The sequence below is a fragment of the Xyrauchen texanus genome, chromosome 5 (assembly GCF_025860055.1).
Source record: "Xyrauchen texanus isolate HMW12.3.18 chromosome 5, RBS_HiC_50CHRs, whole genome shotgun sequence".
Lineage (NCBI taxonomy): Eukaryota > Metazoa > Chordata > Actinopteri > Cypriniformes > Catostomidae > Xyrauchen > Xyrauchen texanus.
The window spans coordinates 13,695,296-13,717,162 of record NC_068280.1 but is presented as its reverse complement, the minus strand read 5'-3'; the positions used below and the strand labels follow the sequence as shown (position 1 = coordinate 13,717,162).

At 37.6% G+C, this 21,867-nt stretch overlaps 1 protein-coding gene across 2 annotated transcripts in view; it reads right to left on the bottom strand.

The window, feature by feature from the left end:
• Positions 1 to 2,103: 2,103 nt before the first annotated feature.
• LOC127643853 (mastermind-like protein 3) overlaps positions 2,104 to 21,867 on the bottom strand; it is a 157,174-nt gene continuing 137,410 nt past the window's right edge. For both annotated transcript variants that reach the window (XM_052126769.1, XM_052126770.1), the window contains exons 3-5: positions 7,776 to 8,048; positions 6,876 to 6,954; positions 2,104 to 5,430 (exon numbers count right to left, since the gene is read on the bottom strand). In XM_052126769.1, the coding sequence (XP_051982729.1) occupies positions 4,439 to 5,430; positions 6,876 to 6,954; positions 7,776 to 8,048 (1,344 nt within the window). In that variant the 3' untranslated portion in view covers positions 2,104 to 4,438. The remainder of the gene's footprint in view (positions 5,431 to 6,875; positions 6,955 to 7,775; positions 8,049 to 21,867) is intronic.

The following is a 21,867-nucleotide window of genomic DNA, read 5'->3' as shown; positions in this document are numbered from 1 at the left end:
TTGGAGCTTTAAAGGACTGATCACCATTCACTTGCATTGTATGGACATACAAAGCTGAAATATTCTTCTAAAAATCTTCGTTTGTGTTCAGCAGAAGACAGTATGTCAAACAGAACTTAGATGGCATGAGGGTGAGAAAATGAGACAATATTCACTTATGAAAATAATACTTTATTTTATTTTTTTTGTGTGTGTGTGTCTTTTTCCAGTTGTTGTTTAATTTATATTTAGATTATATTATGGATTTAATTTTTTAATAATTACACTTTATTTAAAAATGCTGTCCCAAATTTTTGTCACTTCTGAAACAAAGTTTTTGGCTGATTTTAGCCACATTCCTGCATTTTTGACCAGGAAGTGAGACTGCATCCTTGTCTATCATGGCCATATGGTGAGTAGATAGATGCCATCATTTTGAAGTAAATGTGCTCTAAAGTCTGAAAATCAGTGTGTAACTTTAAGAAATAACACTAACGAAAACACACTGCAATTAAATATTCAACCATTAATTTTAAGGAAATAATCATAAGCTTTTCACAGTTAAAACCCCTCAAATGTATTAAAGTTTATTTTTAGTTATTATTCAAAAGAAGTGCTTGTCCTTCCAATTACAGACGATGAAGCAATTATGTCTTCATCTATCATTTTATAAATGTTATCATAAAATATTTGTTTTTAATTGGAGGGTATATGATGTAGACTAAAATATTGTGTGCACTAACAAAACACATCGAGTTTGGTCAAAAATTTTAAAATTGAGTTTTGAAAAAAACATTTGGTAATGATTAAATGTTCAATTTCATAAATCATGAACTCACATCAGTCTTATCAAATTGAAGTATTTTACAGAGTATATTTACATTTAGATTTTGTTTATTCATAAAAACACTCTTTAGAGTGTGGATGGAAACAAATTCTTAATAGATAAATATAATTCTTTGTATTATAGTGTATTTCTATGTTTCAGTAGTGAAAATACAATATGAAAATGGGCTGCACTAGACAGGAGTATGATAAAATACCATATATACAGTAGCTATGGACAAAATTTTGGGGGAAAACATAAACATTTACCAGATGGACTGCTTTACTATACTATGATGGGAGTATATTGGGCATTTACCATCAGTAATAGATAGCACATGGGCTACCATAACATCATGCTAACACTTAAAATGCCATTTCAATCAAAAGCAAATTTACAAAAAATAGTTTTTAAATAAAACAATATTTTATGGCAATGACCAGTGAACACATTTACTCTCAAAAAATACCAAGTTTTGGTAAGACTACGCTGTAGAATCTTATTTTCAAATTAAAATAAACGCCCAAAATAAAACATTCTTACATAATGTACAGTACTCATTTTCATGTTGTTCCAAACCCATAATGATTATCTTACTTCTTAAGGAACACAAAAAGAAATGCTATATTGCTTGTGATTTGTAATCTTTTCCAAACACACCTCTGTCCTCTTGTCTCCCCCAAATTTGTCTCTGAGGTAGTCTCATTCCAGAAGATGAGTAATGGCACTGTCATAGTGACACCTCTCCATTTATCATAATCAGGAGATAGCACAAGAGAGCAGTATAGAGAAAGATACAGGGAGCAAACAGAGTACGGGAGTGATTCATTATGGTAAGATATTAAATACAGCTTTTTAGCATATGAGCCTTTAATTAAGATCATGAGACACCTGCCCTTCATCTCTCCCTGTTATACCTCTTTTCCATTTTTCTTCTGTATTTCTATTCAAACAAGCAACACTACTAAATGTTTCCTGAAATATATGCACTTCTTTTCCCTCAATTTCTCCCAGTACATAGCTTGCCAGTGCTCTAAGTCAGACTAAAGTGAACATATTATTTCCTTGAGCTATAAGAATTTGTATGTTCTCAGTTATCTGCATAATTCTCCATCTTTTTTTGCCATCCTTTGTTCTCCATTTCAGCACTTGGATTTAATTTTTTTTTAATTGATATATAATCAGATCCCAAACTTTTGCTCAACTCTGTTTTTTTTAGCTTGGCATTAAAAACTCTTCAAAGACATCATTTAATATATGTTCAGTGAGAACATTTTTTTTTAATGATCAATCTCTTTAATGTATTTATTTCCTGAAAAAAAAAAAAAAAAAATCTTTTTGTAACTCTCTGGCATAACCATTTACATAATTCTGTACATGGGAAGAAAAAAAAAATAGATACAGAGTAAAATTTGAAAACTAGAAAAAACCTTCAAAATAAAAATTAGAGGAAGTTTACATTACAAATTAGTAGTAAGACATTGTCTGAAGTGCAATGGTATAGCTCAGATGAGTTTAAAAGTGGAAAAAAGGTTAAATAAAAATACTTCTCTATCTTAAACAGCAATATCTTTACAGTGAGTACAGACTTATCTTCTGATGTATTTAAAATTGTAAAAACATATTTACAAATAACTGTATCTGATTTATATCTTTTTCCATCACATATATGTCAGCACCAGTATGAAATAAAAAAGGAGGAAAAAAGTAAGATCAATGACATCAACAGAAATCAAAAACTTGGTCCCAAATTGTTGATATTTGGTTGGACAGTTGGAGAACATGGACTTCACGTCCTCCCTCTGCAATCCTCTTGACAGGGCAACAATATAACACTATTGTGAAGCACTGAAGATGTGAATGTGTTCTTCTCCCATTAAGACAAAAAGGAAACTCATAATGTAACAAGGGGCAAGTGAGTCACAATGTTACATTCCTGTTACATTCCTCAGAGAGCTGAAACAATCAAACTAGACTTAAAATAGAGTTTGATCACAGAGAACTAGACACTATGACTATGACATCATAAAGCAACACACACAACAGAGGAGAAAATACTGATATTCTTATTTATGTGACATTTGAAGGTCAATGACAGATGGCAAAAATAGGTCTAAAAAACAAGGAGTACTTAGCAGTAAGATAAAGGCTTGTCATTTTGGGATCTCATTTAAAATCATACCAGGTCAAAACTCCACTACACATCTCAAACAAACTATTCTTTATGTGGATTTTTTTTTTTAACACAATGAACACAAGTTTTTAGATATATCAGACATGGATCATAAAATTAAACTTCCCAATACTTTTGTTGTTTAAAATTTGGTGCGATTTGGAAGAAAGAAAGTGACAGAGAAAGGTGTCTGGATTATACATCGTCTTCTGATGTAATTATCTTTCCTTTCTCAGGCATTCAGTGGATTCGTGGATAGAAGAGTGTCAGAAGAGTTTGAAATCATTTTCTCTTAGATAACTGTGTGCTCAGGAAGCAACTAATAAATATCAATAATTTGCTTGGTCAACTGAAAGGGGAAAGTGACATGTCCCATCAGCAGAAAAACAGTATGTACTGTATGTCTCGAACCAGTGTTCACAGGTAATTATGTTAATTCTTACAACAAACAAAGAAAACAAAAACTAGAATGTTGCAAATCATCTAAAGGTCAAATATTGGTTTTAAAAATAGATATCTGTGATGTTGCTTCACAACATTGAATGTTTCTTCCGATCTTCCCAAATGTCTGCAGAGTGTTACAATAAAACCCATCAATAAACCTTATTTTATACTTGGTGAAATGTCTGTTTTGAGCCATGTAATAGTTGCACTCCTTTCTAGCTGCCATTATGACTAAAGAAAACATCTCTTTCTCACAGTTTTAGCGAAGGGAGAGAGAAGTTTGTAGCTGCCAAATCTCTTCAAGCAATATTAACAAGCACTCAGTTGAGTCGCACGCACGCACGCAGCTTCACTTTTACTGACAACGGTCGCCTAGCGACAGCAGAGCATCTATCTTGCATGCACTAAGAGCAAACACATTGATGTGTTATGTCGTGATGCTCGTAGTGCAAATAAACACACACAGACACACACAAAGCAGAACAAATGCAGAGAATCACTACACAGGTCAAAAGTAGAGAGAATGTGTGAGACAGAAGAAAGAGGGGAAGTGGTGTACTGAATTGTTTGGTTTGGGAAAAGGGATCCATTGTTGACAAAGGCCTACCTTAGATTTCAACACACACGCTTTCATACACTACTTGGTATGTCAGGATAAAGGTTAAGATCTAAAAACAATACACACACACACACACATATATATTTGGATTTTTGCAAGTTTTTAGTGCCTCTTGCCCTTAGAACAGCGTAAAGGACTTAAAAAAAATGGAAATTGACAAAACACATAAAAATGATGGAGAAAAGTATTCTTAAAGTAAAAAATAAAAAAACAATTCTTAAGGATTCTTACTCAAGAAGCAACCCAAACAGAGAGCAGTTTGATTAAATATTGTGACAGCACACACATGTAATACACAACATGTACTATATTTTTTGTTTTGTTGACCATGTAATAAAAAACAAAACAGAAATCACATTTTCAATAAAATTGTTCTATTAAAAAAAAATCCCTTAGGCTATTGGTTGGGGAAAAACTCTTCCATCCAACCTTCTGTTGAATCCAAATCTGTCCCATCCGATAGGCTGAACGAAACCCCAGGCCCAGCCCCTGATTGGCTGCCGTAACCATATGCCAGGTCCTGATTGGACGTCCTCTGGTAGCCCTGAGGCTGACCGCCTGGCATGTATGGCCCTCCCCCTCCTGATGACCCCGGCATACCTTGAGCAGACCCCTGTCCGAAAGCAGCCATGTTGGGCATGCCCTGGTTCATGGCTGGCATCACCATACCCCTTGGCTGGTTGGCCCTTGGTTGGCCTGCCATGTGTGGCATCATTGGCCCACCCATTGCTGCTGGATTTATAGAACGTGGGTCCACCATACTCTGTCCACCCATCGCTTGGGTAAAATGTTGCTTGTTCATCCTAGGAGGCTGCCCACCTTGCATGGCATATGCAGGATTACTATTAAACGCCATATCGTTTGAAGTCCTACCAGCCATGGCCTGCATATTTTGCTGCTGTTGCGGAGGCCACGTCTGGCCTCCACCTCCCATCATGGTTTGCAGTCTTTGAACCTGGGCTTTGGCCAGTGGCTGCCCACCAGGGGCAACTATGCCTGATTTCATTTGCTGCTGCGATAGGGCCGGGTTCATGAGCATTCCTTGCCCATACCCACCTCCCGCTCCTCCGACAACCATTCCCTGCCCACCGGCACCCGCTTGTCTCTGTGCCATCGTTATGCCACTTTGGTTGGGATGGTGTTGCTGTTGCTGCTGGAGCATTTGGCCCATGCCTGGGCTCATACCCTGGTAAATGCCTGGTTGTGCACCTGACTGGCCTCCATATGCCATGCTCATATCTCCTTGTGAAGGCATTGTGGCAGAGTTCTGGACGGGTGTCATCTGCAGCATCCCCGGGTTCTGCTGCTGCTGCTGTTGCTGCTGCAGAAGTCGAGCGTTCCGCAAGTTCTGTAGCGTCTGGTTCCTTGCTGCAATCTCCTGGGACGTGCCTAAAATAATTTAAAATGAATAATATTAACTGAGATCTGTTGTTCTCATTACATAGCCTGTACATGACAGGCTTACTGCAATTAAACTCAACTGGCACAAACACACACTTAAAAGCAGAGAAAATCTCTGTCAATTGTATCTGATAGCATAAATTGAACAAACACTTATTTGCAGATGTCTATGTGCCATAAAAATGTAGGATTCTATTTTCGATCAACGATTCTATCAATCACCTTGGGGCCGTTTACACAAACACGTTTGTTTTCTATGTTAACATGCAATAAATAGATGTCTTTTCACCGTTGCTTGGAATCTTGCTGTTTTTTCCACATCTCACAGAGGAGTGCCACGTTTTATAGACACCATGTCAAGTTAAAAGAGAACTTAAACTACAAAAAATGATCCTGAGACATCTGTGTTTTGATAAATATTTAATGTTTAGCGCAAGAATGTATTTGGCCTGAACAGCCCCTTATGTTGTCCCCACGATCATGAAAACTCATGAGAATATAACTGTTTTTCTAACTATACTCAACTAGAAATTGTGCTTTGAAAAGTCTTAAAATTATAAAATCCGGTCAAGCTGTATTTTGTAGTGTTCATATTACTATGTATTTACAAGGTAATTACTGAGTAATACGAATTAACTACATGTAACTGCTCTGTAATTATTTTGTAGAACTACTTGTACTTACATAGTTTAAAATAGTACAAAAATAGTCAAATGGAAATGGATTGGTAAAAAGGAGCCTGACTTTAGGAGCTAAAATGAACAAAAACAAATGTAATGTTAAATCATACTGTCATGTTAGCCATCAACAAAACCTTTGATCTTTAAAGTCAAGTAACTTGCTAACCGAAGCTTGTTTAGAATAGTTAAACTTGGCTTAGAGAAACCAGCAATGAGAAGAGGAACTCCCAAATATTATTTCTATTGATGCCACTAAGAGGCTAAATCTCCTTTTAACTTACACCTAATTTAATATTTAATAAAACAAAAGGATCAATAGATAAGTTTCCAGTCATGTTGAGAAAATGAGTTCTACTAGTGCGAGTGTATGTGTTGGAGTGTGTGCGTTTATGTGTCTAATACTGCCTCATTAGTTTCAATACCAGCAGATGCCCTGGGTGAGTAGGTAGATAGACAGTAATTTGAGGTGTCAAAGAGAAAATGACTTCTTTTCAGTCTAAAATGAATGAATTGCACTTAGAGGTTTAAAAGAAGAGTTTGGATAGTTTTTAGATTGACATCATCAGAAATGTACCACCTGCTACAGGCCCTTACAGTGCTTATACAACACTATAAGCCCTTTGGCCACATACAGTAATATTGATTATTGCTTTCCATCTAGTGGCAGAGTATTTAAGTATTTTATTCTGAAACAGTTTGGGTGGGGATTTTATTCTCTTTTTTCCCCTGCAAGTGTGTGTGAGAGTGTCTTGCCTTGAAACTGTTGGAGTGGGTATGGATTCCTCTGTGCCTGACTCAGCTGTCTTGGGAGATGTTGTTGCTGCTGTTGTAACTAGAAAAAAGCAAATCAAAGCAGAAGACTACATGAATATCAGAATTCCTTATAAATAAACAAAAAACTGAACAAAAAGTACAGCTCTGTAGCCATGAAGAGATAACAGCTATCACAGACACAGATCACATTTAGAGGTGAAATGAATGAGAGACCAGTTTCGATTTCAATAGATATGTACATGAGTAGTTGACACGTAATGTGTGGACTTTTTGCTTGATCAACATCAAGATCTTAGGTTAAAATTCATATGAATGTGTAAGGAAAGTCCTGTAAATGGTTTTTCCAACTTTTTTTAAACAACTTTTGGCCTTTAATCATTTTAAATGTTCCTACAGTGTGACTAATGGAATTTTAATATACTCTATCAATTCAAATGAGGTCATAAAAGCTGCATGCATTATAACAAAAAAATGCTGTTTAAATAGATTTAGCTGAAGTATAACATGTCACAGTGCAGTACATGTCATCTTTCCAAATTGAACTATCCACAAAGTCAGACTTTAATACTTGTTTAAATGTTAATTTAAATACTAAATATGTATTCATTTTTCATTGGTGACCGTTGGTGAAACACTAATTTACAACACACACACACACACACAAATTCCCTCATATTCAAGAGTGCACCACAGAATAGACAAATAATTAGTGTTTATATGAAATAGCTACTACGTCCATTTCAAGTTAAGTCCATTATTTTACCACAGCATAAACAAATTAGGCAGTGATAATCTTACTCATTGCATACAGCTTCAGCTGTTGATATTATAAATGTAAAGAAAAGTTAAACACTGTGCTTTGGCATCAAAAGCCCTCACCTGTTCTGCCAGCATATGCTGTTGCTGCTGCTGTTGTCTCTGTTCCCTAAGGAGCTGTGCTTTCTGCTGCTCCATCAGGTGTAGCTGAACTCTCTTCTCCTGCTCCATAGCCATCATCTGTTTCATCATGGCCGCCTGCTGTTGTTGCTGTGGATTGCCCATATAACCGCCAGTCCCCGCACCGTTAGGCCCTGCTGAGGCCACGCCCCCTGGTCCTCCATGAGGTGGCTGGACTCCACCTGCCTGCCGCGACAGTACAACCAATCCTTGATCCTAAAAGCACAATAAAGTAGAGATGGTTTAAGACTTAAAAGATGAATGGACTCACTTCAGCAATTACATTAATGATACTAGAATCCCTCAAGGCATACAATATAGTATATCTTGCTCAGGGTGAACTGTCATGCTTCTTTTGAATCTACAGCTAAAACAGATGAATGACTCTTATTATCCGGGTTCTTTTTAGTAGAAGCCAACCGATAATGTATTTTCAGGGTTTCCACTCTTTTTAAGGCACAATTATCCTGGACATTTCCAGGACATTTTATGTGCCCAACGGGTGTAATATTTAAGAAAAAAACAAATGAGAGGTCAAATATATTGTGGATATTAAAGGGTTATTTTTTCTGAGTTCATTACAAACATTTATTTTGAAGCGCACGGCACATGCAGATTATAAATTTGATTAAATCGCAGCCTTCTGCAGTTTAATAATCACACTAGGACACATCATTTAAGCATTCTTTTTCATCAAAAATATGTCAAATTCAGAAACAACTTTTATAACTAATGCATTTTTATGACTGGATTCAGTGATTCCTTCTCTGTTTTCCATATCGTGGAAATCATAGGGTCTACATGTGGTAACCACGGTATAAGCGGACTCGGATCGTTAATTGTTATTGAATATTAATTCACATCCCAAGGTGTAAAGGCCACATCAACACACTACCACCTTGGGTTGTGTTTACAACTCAAATGATTTTGTAGTTAACATAACAGCATTGTTAGAATGAAAATAAATAAAGAATATTTTTCACTATATCAATAATTAAACAACTTAATTGCAGCAAAGAGCTTACAACTGATGAGCAGAGAATATACGTGACAGGGCTTCATTCATGACAATGAACTGTTGATGTCGTTTCTCAATGTGCAGCCACTGGCAATGACAAAACTGTACAAATTTGTGTATTTCACACCTATCATGAGTGTCGATCATTACCATGTTTTTGAACATGTAACATAAACCATGTTAGCCACACAGTTTTATATTCTCCAAGACAAATAACTATTTTCCAGGACATTTAGGTATTTTTCTCATTTTCAATTACTTTTCCATGACTGGAAAATGTTCCAGTAGCAGCTTATTGTTCAATCAATAATAATCAGAAAAAAATATAATTTGAGTGGTGGTGGCGTAGTGGGCTAAAGCACATAAATGTTAATCAGAAGGTCGCTGGTTCGATCCCCACGGATACCACCATTGTGCCCTTGAGCAAGAAATTTTTCTGTACCCTTCGCCAGATCTGTGCCTCGATACAATCCTGTCTCGGAGGTCTACAGACAATTCCTTGGACTTCCTGGCTCGGTTTGTGCTCTGACATGCACTGTTAACTGTGATACCTTATAGGCTATAGACAGGTGTGTGCCTTTCCAAATCATGTCCAATCAATTGAATTTAACACAGGTGGACTCCAATCAAGTTGTAGAAACATCTCAAGGATGATCAGTGGAAACGGGATCGTTATTTATTTGTAATACATTTGCAAAGATTTCAAACAAACTTCTTTCATGTTGTAGAATTTTGAGGAAAATAATGAATATAATCCATTTTGGAATAAGGCTGTAACATAACAAAATGTGGAGAAAGTGAAGCGCTGTGAATACTTTCCGGATGCACTGTAAATGTAAATGTAAATAATTTGGTCCATAACGCAGGAATTTAAACTATTAACAAGCCCTATACACACCAGGGACATTATATTGTCAATCAGTGTATCAGTTATATCACCTCTAGATGGCGCTGTAATACTGTAGAATCAAGCCATTCTAACTGTAGGATCCACCAGTGCTGGTCAGAGAGAATAACGGAGGAAATTGTAAAAAAGAAAAAGAAAAATATCGGCATAGTTTTTGCCGATATCTGATATTTCCAAAAAGCAACTATCTGCACCTATTGCTCGTAAAACCGATATATCGTCTAACTTTTTTTGTGAATATAAAACTTACTGAACCAAAGTAATTTACAGTATTTCATTATGTTTGACTCAAAATAAACCAAGAACTGTTACTGTGTTGTGCACTTGAGAGACATGAATCAGAGTAATTATTGGAATTTGGTTGATATGACAATATTTTGTTAAAGATACACATTATGAAAATTGTTGTAATTAAGAGGTATTTTATGAAAATTAATAAATATCTGGAAAAGTCTGTGTAAACACACCTTTTGCAAGAATCTGTTTTGTTAATATGAAATCATCTCATAATTTGGTAACAAGCTGCAGTCAAGGCAGTAAATCTATTAAGAATTGCATTTCTTATTTCCAAATATTTCTTCCTCAAAATACAAAAATAATCATTAATGGAACTGTTAAAGAACCAGAATTTTTAAGAAGAATTGGAACTGGAATCGTTACATTCTTTACAGTTCCCATCCACGTGAAGATATTATATATACGTAAAATATGTATATTTTACGTGTACTAAAGCAGTTATAACAATGTTGAAACAACATTAAAGGTGTGTTTCCTTTCAATGTTTGTGTAAATATAGCCAATTTTGGCCAAATTACTGTTTCTAAACCCTTCAAGACCCAGAGCAATACCAGAACCACTAGACCCCTCCCAAAAAAACAAAAAAAAAAAGGCCAGGATTAAAACAAGACAAAGATGTCAAATAAACAAATAAATAAATAAATTGATAATAATAATAATAAACAGTCCTTTTTAATCAATTGAAAATTTCAGCCTTCATCAAGTTTGAAGTTGAACCAGCCCTCCACAAGGCAGTACTAACAACCCTTTTAACAGCACAAATTATGAACCACAAGTAACATGCACACCACAGGAGACTGCTCAGATAAATCTAGACCAGACCGGTCAATGAGCACAAATCTGTTTGTAGACAGCTGGATCTCTTCAGTTAAGCAGTCATGCTGACCAAAGGAGCGCCAATCAGCACGTACGTCTCTGTGTTGAGGCCAGAGAGGCCAGAGGGGGGCAGTGTTTATCAGTTTTCACTCTTTCGTTCTCTTCCTCTCCCTTTGTATCATCATCTATCTCTATTTCTTCCACCTCTGAGCCCATGTCTCCATTCTGATCCCTCTGTTCTTCCTCCACGTCTCCCTTTTCCACCTCTCTTTCTCTTTTCTTTCACTCTCACCGCCTTACTCGTTGTCATTACGATCTCTCATCCTTTCACCCCCCCCCTTCAGCTCCCTGCAGATGGCTTAATCATGAGTGGTATAAAAGATGTGTCTCCTTCTTCCTGCCGGATAATGTGTATGAGCCAAAGACTTCTCAACCAAGCATGGAGAGAGAGATGAGGGGTGAGAGAAAAGGACTCAGATGACAAAAAATAAAAAAACCTTAAAGAGAGGAAGGGAGAGAAAAAACAGGAAAGAGAGACAGAAAGAGCGTTAGAGAGAGAGTGCGAGAGAGCAGGTAGCCAGGCAACAGTGGTTGTAATGTTGAGCAGATGGTGCTCATAGGAGCCATGATGGACGACAGCGGGCAGCAGTCGGGGGAGAGAGAGAGAGCAGTGTAAATTAAGTCTCTCTTTTAGCTTCTCTTCCCCCTATTTCAGTCTCCATCACCCATTCCATCTCCATCTTTTCTCCTTCATACACATTCCTTGTGTAAACTACTCTTAGTCCTTCTGTTCTTTGTTGACCTCCCTCTTAAACTAAACTAAGCAGTCAAGTGTTTGGTACAAGACTGTGACAAAAAGATTGTCTATAAACTTTGGTCAGTTTCCATTTAATCACAGAATGTTTATTGCACGTAGGAGCCACAAAGACTTACCAAAAGGTGTGTCATTCCTGCACCACTAGTGGCACCAAAAAGAATAGCAAAAATGAAGATTATTTCCAAATCTCCCTTTTTGCCCCACCTCCTCATCAAACTGGTAGGTCTGCCACAAACTCATGCCACCGGTTGAGATAATCTTGCAATGTCAGGACGCTCAAACAAAAAGCAATATTTGGAAAGCACCAATGAGGCACAGTGCTTAAAATCTTCGGGAGATTCAACCTACGACTGGCTGATTCATATTGATATGAACCAGATCTCATGAAAGTTGTGCGACTTTGGCAACATTTTAGCAAAATGACATAACGTGTGTCATTACACATTTTGCGGTAATTCAGAGGAAAAATGTCCACAGAGTGGCGCTAAAAGAGAGTTCAATTTTCTCTCAGATTACGTTTTTTAGGTTAATGTTCTTTCGACTCAACAAAACCTACACCCCCTACCCTAAACTTCACTGATAGTGTAATAAAAATCAAATGTGAAATGGAAAATGCAATTGTTGGAGTAACCACATCATTTTGTGGTGATTATATGATACTTTTGGCTCACGTGTCGACTTATGTGTTCTTTAGGACTCGTGTCTTGGTCCTTTGCATCTCAAGTGCAATGCTCTATCAGTCCAGCTACTGCACAATTTAATTGTTTTTGAAGAAGCTTTTAAATGTAGTTGGATATGTAATGCATACATTAAAATGTATTGCCCTACAAGTCATGCACTAAAGAAAAAGTGTTAAGATGTCATAAGACGGAGAGCCTGGGTAACCCGGCAAGTAAAGACGCTGACTACCACAACTGGAGTCACAAGTTTGAATCAAGGGCGTGCTGAGTGACTCCAGTCAGGCTTCCTAAGCAACCAATTGGCCCAGTTGCTAGGGTGAGTAGAGTCATGTTGGTTTAACCTCCATGTGGCCACTATAATATGGTTCTTGCTCTCAGTGGGGTGTGTGGTGAGTTGTGCGTGGATGCCACTGAGAATAACGTGAAGCCTCCACACGCGCTAGGTCTCCACGGTAATGTGCTCAACAAGCCACGTGATAAAATGCACGGATTGACTGTCTCAGATTAAGATTAAGATTCAACTTTTGGCATTGTGCAGAGTACAGGTACAGAGCCAATGAAATGATGTTTTTCGCATATCCCAACTAAGCTGGGGAGCAGATAGGGTTAAGGGCCTTGCTCAAGGGCCCAACAGTGGTATCTTGGCGGTGCTGGGGCTTGAACCCCCGACCTTTCAGTCAGTAACCCAGAGCCTTAACCGCTGAGCCACCACTGGCCCAGTGTGGAGGCAACTGAGATTCGTCCACCACCACCCGGATTGAGGCAAGTCACTACGCCACCATGAGGACCTAGGGTGCATTGGGAATTGGGCATGCCCTTTTATTCATGATCTGTGGGAAAGGGAATAAAAGTCAATTTTAATGCCTCTATTGTGCATTTCACTAGAAAACTGCTACGACACATACAACGAGCCACACAAAAATACTGTAATTTTGCAAACGTGATGGTATAATAACATGATTATATGAAACCAGGTTAATTATAGTAGTTTTGCATGTTTAACCGGGAAGGGGGTATTTTTACATAAAAATAACAAGTAAACACTTGATCTTAAGGTATTCAGTTAGGATAAAGTATGACAAGTCAGGCCTGACCAAAGTCAACAGAGAGAAACAAGACTGTCCAATGCTTAAGTCTCAAAGTTCAGTATGTCTTCAGTTGGTTGAAGAATCTGTTAAAGAAAAATGCAGTTTGCACAGTGCAATATATACTGTATTAACAGATAGAGGTACTGATTGTTTTCATTGATCTCACGAATACACACAAAAACACACATTGATTACTAGTAGTGAGTCTTGGCCCAGATCAGACACTAATCTGTGGGGCTTGCTCACAACATCCCCTCTAATAATACGCCACGTGCCAACACAGTCCTCAGTGGGGCGTTTGTGTGTGTGGGTGATGGTAGGAGGGCACAGTGACTGGACAATTCAACAAATCAGAGCTGAATACTGAATGACATGCACACAATTTTAAGATGTGATTCCTGTACAACCTGTATAAGCACAGTGTTGATTTTGAAAAACCCACTTTACACACCCAACGATTATGCATAAATTTAGCTTAAGTTTCACTAAAATCATTTGCTGGTTGAAGCTCAATGCACAATAAAATGTTTGACACAGGATAGGTTAACTGCTCTTGAGGCCAGGGATGATTGTAGGATTTCAGATATATTTATTTTTTTACCGCTAAACAATGCAAGTACTTAAGCGAACTTGTGTGTGACTTTGAACGAGATTCCCTCAAAGCACACTTTGACGTGCAAAAGACATCATGATTTTTACTGAAAAATAACTTTTTTTTTTTCAGGTCGAATGCCGTAAGATTCGGAATGACGCATAAGCAGCACAGACTACTTTTATGATACTTCTGAATCCTATTTATAGCTTTACAGTGAGCCACTATCAACTACTGTTGTATTGAAAAGACAGACCAGAATATTTATTAATAGTTTCCTTTTGGGTTATGCATTAGAAAGAAAGTCACATGGGTTTGGAACGACTTTACTGAAATATGTAGAAGTAATTTCTGCGACACTAGCACCACCAAACAGCATTGCAAAAATAATGTTTTCATAACAGCTTTCTGTATACACACCTCCTCTGCAGTTATTTAAACAGTCAAAAGCGGGTCACTCAAAACGAAACGCTACAGCGCTAGGGAGATGCAGATTTTAAAGTTTTTGAGAAAATTATCTTACTAATATGTAGTTGTCTCTACATATTAAGCTGGAATAGAAAAGTTACATACTTCAGCTTTAATGTGACAAGTTTTGAACATTTGAGCAAGTATACTCGCTAAAAGGAGCCAGAATGTTTGTACTGGTTCTATCAAACACTGAAATGGAGCAAATATGGAATAGATTGACAAATAAATTACAAATCTTTCTTATTTGAATAGAAGGTTGAGGAACCGTTCAATTTAGCCTTATTGCTTTAACACCGCATGCAATGTACTCAAGCTCTATAATGTTTGTAACCTATGACTTCATATAGTTACAGTTAATGTGCCCAACTGTTTTCTGTAAACATGAAGAGATATCACATCAGGTTTTGAAAGGTGCTAACAGCTGAGTTAAGCGCTGATTTTAGTAGGGATGCACCGATCCGATACCTGGATCGTATCGGTTCCGATACTGATGTTTTTAAATGGATCGGGTATCGGTCCGACAAGCCCGATCCAAATCCGATACTGTGTGTTAGTAATGTTCGTTACTGTCATGCTCCAAAAATGACATATAAGAACCATAAAAACACCATTAAAGTAGTTCATATGACTCATAGTAACATAGTATGCATGCGCAGTGCTAGCACTTTAGTGAGTGGTGCTGCTCTTTTGACACACTCATAAGCATATGCCGCCCTGGGTGATTCACTCACGGCTATTTTTAGCCTTCACGAAGTGTGCAATATTTGAGCGCTACTCATGAACATCTCAGCTGTAGATGCTCAATATTTCGGTTCACTTGTAATATGCATTTAGAACAGCACCGGTGGTACATTTTACCAGAATTTCAATAAGCAGCAAATTAAACTACTGTGAACTTGCCTACAGACAGACACGTAAAGGACTTCCTGGTCCCTAATTTTTAGGCCTCTTAAATAGGGTCTAGGATCGCCAATAATTGAGGCTGCTCATTAATGACCATGGCATAAGCATGGCTGATGAATGGAAAGAACATGTAATATTAAAGTGTCAAGGGGGCACTGTCTACTGAAACTACCAGGAGCTGCTGCCCACTTTATCTGATTATTTGCAAGCATATCAATCATGCCCAAATATACTGAGAGCGTTCACAAAAACATATGAAAGCCCAGCAGGCAGAGGCATTCACACTAGTAGAAGAGAGTCAAATAAACCCAAGGCTGAAAGTAATCTACAGTACATTCCTAATTACCACTAACAAAAGCACACAATAATTTCCTCATTATGCTTTACACATAATGAGTATGTGAGATGCTTTTGGATGTGTAGCCCTTCTATTGGTGCAATACATTCTCAACAAATATCATTCTTTTGTGCTTTCTTTCATGAAATGTGTCAAAATCTACATAACACACCTGTTGCAAGATAGGACTGGTAGTGCTCATCTGTTACTGTAGCCCACACCCTTGTTTTTCTACTCTTCCATCCCCTTCCTGTTTTCCAAAAGCTCTCCGCCTCTCTACATCTCCAACCTTTTCCCCTAGTTTCCCTCCCCGGTTTTTGTTATCTCTTCTGGCTTCTATATTCCTCCTCTCCCTCCCTGTATTCCTTTCTGCACAGAAGTCATTAGTGGTGGCTGTAAAGCAATATTTCTGTCTACAGCTTAATCACACACACACACGCGCGCACGCACGCACATAGGTTCAGTGCCAGTTCATTGAGTTTTATGGATAAAAATCCATCCGTTACTCTGCACACTGATTTCTATATATGAATCCTTAAGAAATTGCAGTGAACAGATTGAAACAACTCAATGTCAAATGATTGTTAATGCAAAGATTCTAGTTTATGTCCATTTCAAACGCCACAGTCTCGCACATGATCCTCCCTCACATGCAGGATATTCAATCAGTTTTTGCAATAAATCTAGGCATGTGCAAAACTACCAACCTTATCTCATCAAAAGAAACTGTGACTGGTGACATTTTTGCAAAAAGATATTATGAGTTAAAAGTTCTCCCAAACAGATGAGGTTAAGGTTAATGCCTTGAGTTTTATACCAAGAAAACCTATATTGTTAAAAATGTCATCATTTTAATGGCAAAAGACTGTTAAAATGCTACAGTAAAAAAACATAAAATGTTTAAAGAGTAGTTACCGTAAAAAATGCGTAAAAAACAATTTAAGCATATTTTACGGTAACTACTCTTTAACCATTTTATGTTTTTAAAGTTTAAAAACACAACACAGTAGTTTTACAGTAAAATGTTGTAAAAATAATGTAAAAAGCATGATTTTCCCATATAGTTAACAGTAAAAAATTACATTACGTTCAACAAGAGAGTACATGTACTTTTACGGTAAATTATTGTTAAAATTATGGTAAAAAAAACATAAGCAGTCATTCCCAGAATTCCCTGCGTGACCCATTACATTTCATTATATTTTATGGCAATAGCTAGGTTTCTTTTTAGTTTGAATATCAGTTATGCACTATGGGGTGTTCTGTGTTATATTTGATGTAGTTTTGTAATGTTTATTTCATAATTTTAATTTCTCATGTGTTACCCTGATGGTGTTTAGTGTTTGTGTGAGTCACACTGAGCACTGTCTCTACATGTTTATTGGCCATTGCTCCTGGAAGGGCCACTATTGATTAACTTCATATCATTATGTGCCCTCCTGTAATTACAATGATGATTAACAATGCCTTATTATTAGCAGATTTTTACAGTTTCAAAAGGTTAATATATTACAATTATAATATCATTTAATAATATAAACGATGGTACTGCACCATAAAATATACAGAAAAAACATGTTTTAAACTCAAAAAATTGCAGGTTCTCTGTAAAGCTGTTTACATTTTTACTGTATTTTTTTCCTCCAAATTATTCTGGCAACCACAGCTGCCAGATTATTTTGTAAAACAACAGTGTATTTACAGTGTATATCCCTACCTTAAATCTCAACCTTACCAACAGTGTCATAAAAGCAAATACAAGATAAAAAAAAAACACAATTGCTGAACCAACCACGTCATTTCGTAGTGCTTCAATGACACTTTCGGCTCAAGTATCGACTTGAGTGTTCTTCAGGACTCATACCTTGGTCCTTTGAATCACTAGTGCAATTCTCTATCAGTTGCGCTACTGCACAATTTGATAGTGTTAAAATGTTTTGCCTTACAATTCATGTGCTATAGTAAATGTGATTTGATGTTATAGATAGCATAGTGAGGAACAGGGTAATGTTTTTGAATTAATAATCTATTTTACTCGTGATTTGTGTAAAAGGGAATAAACGTTGTTGTTGTTGTAGCACCTCTAGGGTTTATTTCATCAAGAAACTGCTACGATATTGGCATAGAACATGTAATGTAAAATAAAAACAAAAAACATAAATATATATGTGTATATATATATATATATATATATATATATATATATACATATACACAGTGGGTACGGAAAGTATTCAGACCCCCTTACATTTTTCACTCTTTGTTATATTGCAGCCATTTGCTAAAATCATTTAAGTTCATTTTTTTTCCTCATTATTGTACACACAGCACCCCATATTGACAGAAAAACACAGAATTGTTGAAATTTTTGCACATTTATTAAAAAAGAAAAACTGAAATATCACATGGTCCTAAGTATTCAGACCCTTTGTTCAGTATTTAGTAGAAGCACCCTTTTGATCTGATACAGCCATGAGTCTTTTTGGGAAAGATGCAACAAGTTTTTCACATCTGGATTTGGGTATCCTCTGCCACTCCTCCTTGCAGATCATCTCCAGTTCTGTCAGGTTGGATGGTAAACGTTGGTGGACAGCCATTTTCAGGTCTCTCCAGAGATGCTCAATTGGGTTTAAGTCGGGGCTCTGGCTGGGCCATTCAAGAACAGTCACAGAGTTGTTGTGAAGCCACTCCTTCGTTATTTTAGCGGTGTGCTTAGGGTCATTGTCTTGTTGGAAGGTGAACCTTCGGCCCAGTCTGAGGTCCAGAGCACTCTGGAGAAGGTTTTCGTCCAGGATATCCCTGTACTTGGCCGCATTCATCTTTCCCTCGATTGCAACCAGTCGTCCTGTCCCTGCAGCTGAAAAACACCCTCACAGCATGATGCTGCCACCACCATGCTTCACTGTTGAGACTGTATTGGACAGGTGATGAGCAGTGCCTGTTTTCTCCACACATACCGCTTAGAATTAAGGCCAAAAAGTTCTATCTTGGTCTCATCAGACCAGAGAATCTTATTTATCACCATCTTGGAGTCATTCAGGTGTTTTTTGTGTCTTTCACTGAGGAGAGGCTTCCGTCGGGCCACTCTGCCATAAAGCCCCGACTGGTGGATGGCTGCAGTGATGGTTGACTTACTACAACTTTCTCCCATCTCCTGACTGCATCTCTGGAGCTCAGCCACAGTGATCTTTGGGTTCTTCTTTACCTCTCTCACCAAGGCTCTTCTCCCCCGATAGCTCAGTTTGGCCAGACGGCCAGCTCTAGGAAGAGTTCTGGTCATCCCAAACGTCTTCCATTTAAGGATTATGGAGGCCACTGTGCTCTTATGAACCTTAAGGGCAGCAGAAATTTTTTTGTAACCTTAGCCAGATCTGTGCCTTGCCACAATTCTGTCTCTGAGGTCTTCAGGCAGTTCCTTTGACCTCATGATTCTCATTTGCTCTGACATGCACTGTGAGCTGTAAGGTCTTATATAGACAGGTGTGTGGCTTTCCTAATCAAGTCCAATCAGTATAATCAAACACAGCTGGACTCAATTGAAGGTGTAGAACCATCTCTAGGATGATCAGAAGAAATGGACAGCACCTGAGTTAAATATATGAGTGTCACAGCAAAGGGTCTGAATACTTAGGACCATGTGATATTTCAGTTTTTCTTTTTTAATAAATGTGCAAAAATGTCAACAATTCTGTGTTTTTCTGTCAATATGGGGTGCTGTGTGTACAATAATGAGGAAATAAAATGAACTTAAATGATTTTAGCAAATGGCTGCAATATAACAAAGAGTGAAAAATGTAAGGGGGGTCTGAATACTTTCCGTACCCACTGTATATATACACATATAATATATTTGTACATTTAGGTATGTAGTAACATGAATCTGTGATACTAGGTAAAAAACTACATATTTTCCTCAGTCGACTAGTGGGCGTGGTTTGATTGACTAATCTAATTTGTCTGAAGGAAGCCCAAAATAAAAAAGACTTGTTTCGGTTCACTTGACCCTATTTGGATACGTTTTTTTATGGGGTGTTTACATGCAATATTGTGTTGTGTTCAAAAACAGCTAAAAGGAGCATCACGGAATAGACAAAATCTAGATAAACTAGTGTGCCTTACTAATTGACAAGTTAGTTTGTGGACTAGTCAACAATTGTGACCTAGCCCAAATTAAATAAGACTGTTCATTTGAAATGCAGTGAAACAAAATTAAACTGTTCTATCAGGCAGACACACATTCAAATGCAACAGATACGGAGTCGGAATGAGGCTACTTGTTTTCCCTTGTTTGGACAAGCTTGAGCTGTGAGATTGTGCATTGTTCACTGGCTGTGCCTCAAACGTTCAGAAATAAATACCAAGCACACACACAGAGCTCAATTAAACAGACAGACTATCTGTGTGGATGTGCAGGTAGAGGTAAGAGGGGAAAGTGATGAAATCTGATGTAAGGATGAGAAAGGAAAGATAACAGAAACTCACTAAGGTAAACGTTCACGCTTCCTCACTCTCCCTCTGTTATTTTCACTTTTACTGTCCACCCCTCTCCTTTTCTCTTTGAGTAAACAATCACCTTCCACTTTATTAGGAACACCTGTACACCTACTTATTCATGCCAATCGTGTGGCAGCAGTGTCCCTAACATGTTCAATTGTGATATATAACGTTTTTGCCTCAGTGCTGTTGCATAAGTAAATTTGCAAATAACTTAAATACCAGTTAACCACTATATTTTCTCAGACGATTGTCTAACAGTCAAAAACTCACACTGTGGCATCCCTACATGAGAATTTTAAATGAATCTACTGCATATGTCTCAGGATATGCAGATTAACCCTTAAAACATACAACAAATCTCAGTTGTATGTTACAACAGGTGCTTGCACAGTCTGTTTCAAAATCTTCCTTCACACTTGCTCTCTTCTTATTTTCTTTTGTCTCTCGCAGCTGTGCCTTTTTGAAAGCGATCATGACTAATTATTCAAGGCTCAACAGAAGCAGAAATTATGATGAACTTTATTATCTAAGAGAGCGAGAGAGAGAGAGAGAGAGAGAGAGAGAGAGACAGAGAGCAAATAGGTGTGTGTGTGTGTGTTTGATTGGTGAAGGGTTTTTGAGTGGGTCTGTGACGGATTAATTTGTCATCTTTTACGGTGTCACATTCCTAGGATGAGTGAACCAATCACGGCTCCTCTCTCAATAGGGAAGATAAAACGACCAATCAAGGCCTCAGATCTCCTTTTCTTACTGTCCAACATTCCCACCAAGAAAGATGAGCACAGGCTCTGTTAAATTGAGTGTGTATATGTGCATATATATGTGTAAAGTGGGAAGCAGAGTGTGTGAATACAATAATTACGCTACGTTACGTTACAAAACCAAGTGAGCTGCCAACTAAGACAGCTTTTTCATGAATCATTGGCACAATCCCAATATTACATAAATATTCCAAAAATTCCAAAACATTTGCAGCAACTTTACACCTCCTTCAAAGATACCTTGTTTTAGCCACAATGTAAGGCATCATCGAATGTATCCCTAATGCAGAGTTTACACAATTTTAAGCCCGATTTTTGCTCGATGACAGTTTTGTGGAGATCAACGACAAGAGCCTGAAATCGTGGGCAAATCGGAGCTCGGTCCCGTGAGCAACGATCGCAATGTATGCGCTATCAAAGACGCGATTTGAGAGAATGTCAGTGAGATATTTAGAATGTTCAATATCTGGACCTGTTTGCGACTCCAAATCGTGCAGTGTGAAATATGTTTTGACTAAATACAACAGCAGCGTTGACCTACAACCAATGAGAGAGCAATAAACAGGGCACGGGACGTTTCAGTGGGAGGAGTCCTGATGTACCTGCAACAGAACATCAACTAGCATTGCTGCGGTATCAAGAAACTCTAATTGGACCGAAGAAATGGAGGAAAAATTATTGGAACATTGGCAAGAGCACCAGTGCCTTTTTGATGTTTCCTCTGAACTGTACCACAACTGGGTGGAGAAAGAGAAGAGTTGGAGAGATATTGCCAATTCTCTTGGACAGTCAGGTAAGCAAATAGGTAGATTTTTCAGTAGGAGCTACTTTTTCATATTGTAACCAAATAA